The sequence below is a fragment of the Sinocyclocheilus anshuiensis genome, unplaced genomic scaffold (assembly GCF_001515605.1).
Source record: "Sinocyclocheilus anshuiensis isolate Anshui unplaced genomic scaffold, SAMN03320099.WGS_v1.1 scaffold991, whole genome shotgun sequence".
NCBI classification, from domain to species: domain Eukaryota; kingdom Metazoa; phylum Chordata; class Actinopteri; order Cypriniformes; family Cyprinidae; genus Sinocyclocheilus; species Sinocyclocheilus anshuiensis.
Window position 1 is genome coordinate 1,113,485 of NW_015547702.1, and position 8,104 is coordinate 1,121,588.

Genomic DNA, 8,104 nt, shown 5'->3' on the forward strand with positions numbered 1-8,104 from the left:
TGTGACAGCCGCTTTCTGTCCGTGTGCTTCGGATGTGTGCACTCAGAAAACCGTATATCAAAAGTTTAAACTCATATGGTTTAAAACGCATGATTTCAGCGTGATAAACATGATAATCAGAACCAAAACAGCTGTTTTTAGCAGGTATGAGCTGTAATGGCGCAGCTCAAAAGCTGGGAAAAGTGGGCGGGGAGCAGCTGCTCGTTTGCATTTAAAGAGACAGGCACGAAAAACAGCGTGTTTCTGCTTCCACTTAAAATGGGCATTTTCAAAATGATATAATAAATGATCTGTGGGGTATTTTGAGCTGCAACTTCACAGACACATTCTGGGGACACCTGAGACTTATATTACATATTGTAAAAAAGGGCATAATATGTCTCCTTTAAAGTAGTACATTTGTTGTGTTTTTGTCTTTTTTTTTGTATATTTCTATTATACAAGTTCTATTTTATCGTTTTTATGATGTTTTATTCAGCTGAAATTTTTTTAGGGCTGAAGATTGACAAATATATACAGTATATAGTGTCCAGATGACTTTGAGACGCTGTGAGCTGGATTTCCTGGAACTTTATATTTGGAATTACATTTAAGTGAAAATAAAGTAAACTCACAGTACTGTGTGTTTACAAAGTGAACTGTGCTGGCACTGTGGACATCTGTGTTCATTTAGAGTGCTCTCACACACTAGTGTTGAGCAATAAGCAAATAGGATGCACCAGTTATGACAAAGCAAGCAGCATGAATCTGGCAATGATGAAAATATGCACACTTTCATTTCTCACCCACATCATCTCAGCTGTCATTCGCTCCACTCACATACAGACAGTAAAGACTGCTGAAGCTGCACTTACTGTGAGTCATGTACATAATATAAACACTGACCCACTGACAAATCAAGTCTGAAAGACTAGCTCCTACTGGAACACATTCCTAAAAGTATGTTATGCTCTCAATTTGATTGATCAGTCCAGGCGTGCAGCTAGAGATATACTGCATCACTTGAGCTTTACTGCTAATAGTCTGACTGCTAAGTGCTAACTGTGCTAACTGCTAACATAGTGTCCAGCTGGCTGCTTCTCATCGCCGTCCAATCAACCCAGTCATTGCTATTTTTAGCTGTGTGTTTCGAAACGCAATGCACCATCTAGAACCGTCCACGCTGTGAACAAATGAATCTTAACCAAATCCCACAATGTCCAAGTTGAGAAATGCAAGAATTTACCATTTCAGAAAGATCTGTTATCTTAAAATCACCCAAAAGCTTGACATTGGGAATAATAATAATAATAATAATATAAAAATAAAACTCAACTTACTTTTCTTTCTTTGATTTGACTTCTACCTTTTGCCTAAAAAAGACAGATGCAACAGAGGTTTAATTCACTTTTCGTGATTTAAAGGGAACAGTTCACTCAAAATAAATATTCTGTCACTATTTACTTACTAAATTCTTAAAATAACAGTTCCAAAAGGGGATGTTCACAGTGATGCCATAGAAGAACCATTTTTTGGTTCCTTCAAAGAACCTTTCAGTGAACAGTTCTTAAAAGAACCATTTTTTTTTTCTAAGTCTAAAGAACAATTTAATAATCCAAAGAAACTTTTTCCACTATAAAGAAACTTTTGTCCAATGAAAAGATGTCATGGATGTTAAAGGCTCTTCATGAAACCATAGATGCCAATAAATATCTTTATGTGTATTGAATTATTGAAGATTTTGTGCTCAGAACATAACAGAACATATAACAGCATAGTGAGCAATAAGTGAGTAAACTTTGAGACAGTTTACATCTTGGAATTAACTATTTCCTGAAGATGCATTTAATCTCTTAAATGCAAAGTTTTAGAGACGTACCTGCATTCACACTTGGTGTGTTCAGTGAAACTCAGTTGAAAATTATGCTGCGATACACGTTGTTTGACTCGCAGTACCTACAGGAATATACAAAAAAATAAAAAATCACATTTAGTATGCAAGCATGCGTTCATGCACTATATGAGTGTACTTTGTCATTTTTATTTCATTTTACACACTGTTGAATAAATGACAAGACCAGGCCTCAACAGTGGCCAAGAGCAACTTCAGCCACATAAACGCGGTGTAAACACAGTGTGCAGCGATAAACAACATAGCTGACATGCCAGTTAACACCGCCTCGCTGTCCCAATGTTGGGCAAGCATGAAGTCATAGCAAGCAGGGTGAAGGACTGCACGTGCTGGATTGAACCAGTCTCACCTCCATGGTGACGTTGCGGGTCTCTGTAGGGACACACTCGAGCGCTTCGTCATTGCAGCAGCCTGCACAGCGCATGAGAACCACACAGGACGGGATGTAGGTGTGCTCGATCTCGTCAGGATACTCCTGAATGATGTCTACCAGCATCTCTCGCGTCTTACATGCACTCTTTTTGTACACATCCATGAAGGGAATCACTAAAGAGGAAGCAAAGTGAGAGTTCAGTCACTATCATACTACTAATGTCTTCTTTTCTTTCTTTCTTTCTTTTTTTTTGTTGTCAAATTAAAGGTACAGTTTACATGAAGTTCTCTCATTATTTACTTACCGTCATGTCGTTCCAAACCTGTATGCTCTTATTTTTTTCTGTGACACACAAAAAGAGAAGTTTTGAAGTATCTTCATGCAGCTCTTTTCCATGTAATGACAGTTCATAATGACCATGACTGAGTCTGTCTCTCATAAAAGCTATTTCAGAAGTCTTGACGCTTGTGAAAAAGAAGTGCACTTAATTGTATTGAATGTGCACTTGTAGTGTACAGATCTTAAAAGTTTTTTTTTTATGTACATTTAGACATAATATAATATTAATGCAACTAAAGGCGAATTTCATGACTGTTTCTTAACATTCTTAAGTACACTTTTAAAAAGTGCACATGTAATAGTGTCACATTAAAAGTTTAACTTTGAAGTATATTTTAAATCATTGTTTTATTAATCTTTTGTTGTGCTTTAAAGAAGTACACTTATTTTGATGTGTTAACTAGCATACTAAGCCACGTGTAAAATGCGTGATTATGCTTTTAACCTTAATATGTTATTCAGGATTACATTTAAAGTTACTATATTTTACTAAATTGCCATTTTATAGCCAGCAGTCATGGTAACTGTGAAAAGAGCGGCGTGAAGATTCTTCTCCTTTTGTGTTACATGGTCAAAATAACAGCATGCGTGTTTGGAATAAAATTAGAGTGAGTAAATCGTTTCCATTCTTTACAAAAACTAATATTTCCTGAGGAAGGCCCACTATTAATGTTACATCCATGACATAACACATCACACAGGCCTGTTCTGCTCACTGGGGACTTGACTTTCCCAAGTGGGCAAAAAAAGGCATGTCACACATGTTGAGGCACACACACCAGCACATGTGCCCCACTTGCACGCCCACCCTAGTCTGTACACCTCCCTAAACTGGCTTCCCATCATTCACTCTGACCCCAGTGCCTCATGACCCGCAGACTGCCAGGGAAAAGCGTGACCTCAGGCAGTGTGGCGCCAGGCTTCACTGCAGACACCTGACCTCCATGAGAAGCCCACCCTGCGTGACACTCCCTGCCACCCATGAATCTGTCAGGGCCCCAGAGCCATGCAAGAAAACCAAACACAACTGTATTCATGATGCTGATCATGATAAAGTCAGTAACTGCTAGTAATCAGTTGGTGGTACCAGCCACATTTCACCCACTGCCCTATCATGGCACTTCTTCGTTTATGGCCATGATGTTTGTATCTCATATCTTTATTTAGCAAAGTGCAAAGTCAAATATAAACGGACTGACTACTACTAACCAAGATTCAATATGTGCATTTAATGCAAAGCAAAACCGTCTAGCATAGGAGCTCTACATTGTGGGAAAGCATTTATGAATGGAAGCAGATTGGGAATGACGTAAAAATAACAATACACGTTCCCCCAGAAACGTAAAAGGGACTCTATACAAACAACCAGGTCCACTGCTAACAAATAATTGTGACCTTGAGGGCAAATCAGGAATAAATCATGCAATCTTTCTTAATAAACAAACACAGCCATGGTCAATGACTCCACACAAGGTTGCTTGCGGGTAGAATAAATTATTCACTTTGACGATCCTAATGAGGGTGGGAAATATACCCTGACTCCTAATCTTGAGTGTCCAAGCAAATATTTATGTAAGTGATATTAAACTGATTAAGGAGAGAGAGTGTTGCGTAACAAAAGAGAACAGCAAACATACAGTATTGGATGGGCTATTACCTGCCTCAGAACTGGGATAAAACCATTCGCAGTTTAATCTTTGACATATACATCCTCCAGGTGGTGCTGGACTCTTAGCGCCATTTCCAAAATATTTTTCATATCATACACACTTCAACATTTACGAACACTGCACATATAAAGAGGCTTACCCTCGTTTTTGCTCTTCATCCCTTCTTTGGGTATGTGGGCAGCCTGTCAGGACAGAAAAGTGACAATTGTAAGTCACAGAATACCTAAAACAAGTTAAATCTGACCTACTTTATACACCACTGAAAGAAACCAATAGTAATGCTTGGGAAACTCTGGAAAGGGAACATTTCGTTACGTTTTACACAACCAACGCACTTTATTTACTCGATACATGGCCAGAATCTAGAATTAGATGCTTAGTAAGGATTTTGGACTCTTATAAGGGTTTTTTTGACTCCCACTGGCCAAGAAAATATTTAGAGCAGCCAATATTTAGGCTAAAATATTTCCTCTGGTACTGCTGTAATGATGAAAAAGTTGCTTGTTTTCTAAGCTTCTAATTAACATAAACTTGCAGTCTCAATACACATCAGTTGATTTCATGATTCCATAAGTTTCGAGAACCATATGTCCTTCAGTCAAATCAACAGCTGTTGATGGTACAAATAAAAAAGCAAGAAATATGATGTCAATTTATTGGTATATATGGGTATTTGTACCTTATCTACCCCTATAGAGGACATATTATTACCTTAACTATGATCCAGTGTGGGTACAACTAAAGAAACCCTGTAATCGCAAATATACCCAAACTGTAACCTTTTCGAATTTGAACTAAATTAGATTAAGTTAGATTTATTTTAAATAATTTTAAGTCATCCAATGGTCCCCTTGGTGATTTGCTGAGGCCCTCTAATGGGCCCCAGACCCATAAAAACCAGAGTCTAGTAGCCTATGGGAGTTTGAATGCTTTCAGAAAGCAGTTTTAGATTCTTTTCATGGTATATCCTCTCATAATCTTCTTTTTTATTTATTTATGGAATTTCATCTTCTACATTCTTAGTAAGGGAGTTGATTTGTCATTTAAAGCGGCTGCGGAGAGCCAATGATGCTGCTGCTACAACTCAGACTATTCTTTTTTTCCCGCCTACAGATTAGTCTCGCCGGCGAGAGAGCGTGCTCCGTCGCGTTACTGCAGGTGGCGTGTCCTGGCGCAACAGCTCTCGGTGTTGCGTGAGAATCTCACCGGTTTGCCTCACAGACCATCTGCTTCATATCCAAGCAGACATTTTTCATATTCTGCACCCAACATTGGGACAATGACGACAAAGCAACCAACAAACAAACGACGGTAGTTTACCTCATACAAATATGTTTCACGACATCAAACATTGCCATGTCACGATTCAAGTAAATGAATTAATTAGGCGAGAGACAAAGAAATGAAGGCGTTCAGGTAATATCTTGTAATTATTCTCGTCAAGAGAGCAGATGGTTGCAGTATTTTAAGTCGAGAGCACTAATAAAATTCAGAAAGTCAATGTTGTGTTTGTATTCGTTGCATTTAGCCTCCCGTATAGGTATACTCCCGTTACAGCACGTAGTCTGTTTTATAATAATTTGCATTTATTAACAAAACCCATTGCCTAGTTTATGTTAAATCCCTGTACTTCTCAGAATATGAACTGGTCGGGCTACACAGTATTGATAGCCAAATATTCCTAACATAAGAGTAGCTGGTATTTTAAGCAGTAGCCTAACTTTTAAGCAGGAAATTCCACGTGAAGCGTCAGTTCAGGCAACCTAGTGTATAAATGGTGTAATGGCACTGGACATGTGCATTATATCCTCGTCAGTGTAATCTGACCTCCGTTCGTTTACACATTAATAAAAAATTAGAATTAAAAATTCAAACCCACCAAATTGCACAGCCCTTACCTTAACAGCAGACAGATGAAGGAGAGCCGCAAAAAATAATTGTATCGAATAAACAACAAAGTTCATGGTTGTAATTCCAGTGGTGTGTTGCGGCGAGCGTCACTGAACAGTCTCTGGCTCTCAGAACTATTAAAAGTGGAGTATGAATATGAATGAACCGTGTGATATCGTGGGTCAAAGTAACAATTCCATTCTGCCCTTCAGGACCGAAGCACCTGCGTCGAATCCACTCAGATGAACTTCTTGGACGTTAGCGCTCCTCCAGAAAATATAATATAATAGCAATAACAGCACAATAAAATAATAATAAAGAAAAGAAACCGGAGAAAATCCACACTTATATATTGGCTCTCCTTTTTCGCCTTTAAAATCCACAGTATAACGGAAAGTCGACGTTTAATATATCTAATTCCAAAACGGCACAGGCAAAACAAAATATATAAAAAAAGTTTCGTACACTTCCAAGCGCAACCTCTCTCTATAGGGGCCAGAGAACGGCTTCTGCGCATATGCTTATCATCACGCGCAAGACGCTACATGTGCCGGTAAAACAAAGTGATCCAATGGCAATCCCTGGTTAAACTGCAGCAGACGTTTCCTTCTCTCCTCGTCTTATTTCCGCTATTGCTTTGGTTTCTGGTGTCTCATAACGTTGTGGATGTTATCTGGCGGTATTGGAAGGTCTTGTCACTTTGCGCTCGCTCTGTCTTTCAGCGCTTCTAATGCTCAACGCTGCAGATCTTGAGCGTGTCGGCACACAGGCGCTGATTGGCCAGCAGGAGTCTTACGTTGATTATGATGCTCCAATGCGAAGGGCTCGACTCACTACTTCAGAAGGTGGGAAATTATGCATAATTCCCATTGCGTGTGTGTTATTCAGATAGTACAAAAATAGGTATAGGTTTACGAAAGCATTTGAACTGTATTAAATCCGTAGCCTATACTAGGTCCAGTAGGCTATTTTCTCATAGCCTACATCTTCCAATTCGTTTTGTACAGGTGTGACCAGTTTGTACTAAAAGGAAGGATGTGACTCTTAATGATTGTTGATTCATGTTGATTCACTCTTTCTGTAGCAACTTCATATGGAAATTCATATGTAATTACTTTACAATAAGGTCTCATTTGTTAACATTAATTAGCAATGCACAATACATTTAGGCTATTACAGTATTTAATAATCTGTGGTAATGTTAGTTGATTGATAGTTCATGTTAGCTCAGGTCCATTAAATAATATCAACAGACACGGCATTTGATTTCAGTAATTTATTAATAAAGCTTGAAATTGACAATAACCAAGATTGTTAGAAATATGTTAACTGTTAGTTCATGTTTATTAATGTTAAAAAATTAAATCGTATTGTAAAGTGTTATTAAGTATTTTAAGTGGCAATTATAACTCTTACAGTGAGATCAGGCTTTCAACCAGGCATCCATGAAAGTGCTGCAAGGTTTGAACAAAACATAAAAATAAAAAAAAACATAAATATTCCTTATGTTTCTATTATTGAGAAAATCTAGCATTTTACAGTATATTGAGGGTCCCTGAGTCTTGGGTGAGGGAGTACTGTAAAGGTTAATTGTGTTGAACTATGCTAAAACAAACTTCTTTGGTGCTTTTCAAGTGTTCAAATAAGTTGACAACATGTTTGTCTGTTGAAAGAAAAGTGTGCTGGGAAGAGAACAAAGCAAAGCAAGATTTATATTTGTTTCACAAAATAAAAAAAAAACTTATTAGTATGACAGAATAAGTATAAAATAGGTGCATAATGTCAAAGTTGGCTTTAATAAACATAAAAGGAACATTCGTTTCAAAATCAAACCTGATTCTCAAATACTGACTGAGTTTTAAAGGCAACAGTATAACTTCATATAAGGTTGAAGTATGTCACACAGAGGTTGCACAAATCTTTTTACACTGTGATAAACAT

The 8,104-nt window shown here is 37.8% G+C and overlaps 1 protein-coding gene and 1 long non-coding RNA gene across 3 annotated transcripts in view; one reads left to right on the plus strand and one right to left on the minus strand.

Annotated features, from left to right (window-relative positions):
• The window catches only part of LOC107703931 (uncharacterized), a 17,870-nt gene extending 17,602 nt beyond the window's left edge, over window positions 1–268 (plus strand). Inside the window, exon 3 of the long non-coding RNA XR_001635889.1 lies at window positions 174–268. This is a non-coding gene — a long non-coding RNA (uncharacterized LOC107703931). The remainder of the gene's footprint in view (window positions 1–173) is intronic.
• vegfaa (vascular endothelial growth factor Aa) overlaps window positions 1–6,891 on the minus strand; it is a 14,885-nt gene extending 7,994 nt beyond the window's left edge. Inside the window, exons 1-5 of one of the 2 annotated variants that reach the window (XM_016506740.1) lie at window positions 6,172–6,891; window positions 4,413–4,455; window positions 2,241–2,437; window positions 1,859–1,935; window positions 1,320–1,352 (exon numbers count right to left, since the gene is read on the minus strand). In XM_016506740.1, coding sequence (XP_016362226.1) covers window positions 1,320–1,352; window positions 1,859–1,935; window positions 2,241–2,437; window positions 4,413–4,455; window positions 6,172–6,237 — 416 coding nt within the window. In that variant the 5' untranslated portion in view covers window positions 6,238–6,891. The remainder of the gene's footprint in view (window positions 1–1,319; window positions 1,353–1,858; window positions 1,936–2,240; window positions 2,438–4,412; window positions 4,456–6,171) is intronic. The other variant, XM_016506741.1, reaches the window with a different exon arrangement.
• Between the last annotated feature and the right edge of the window lie 1,213 nt (window positions 6,892–8,104).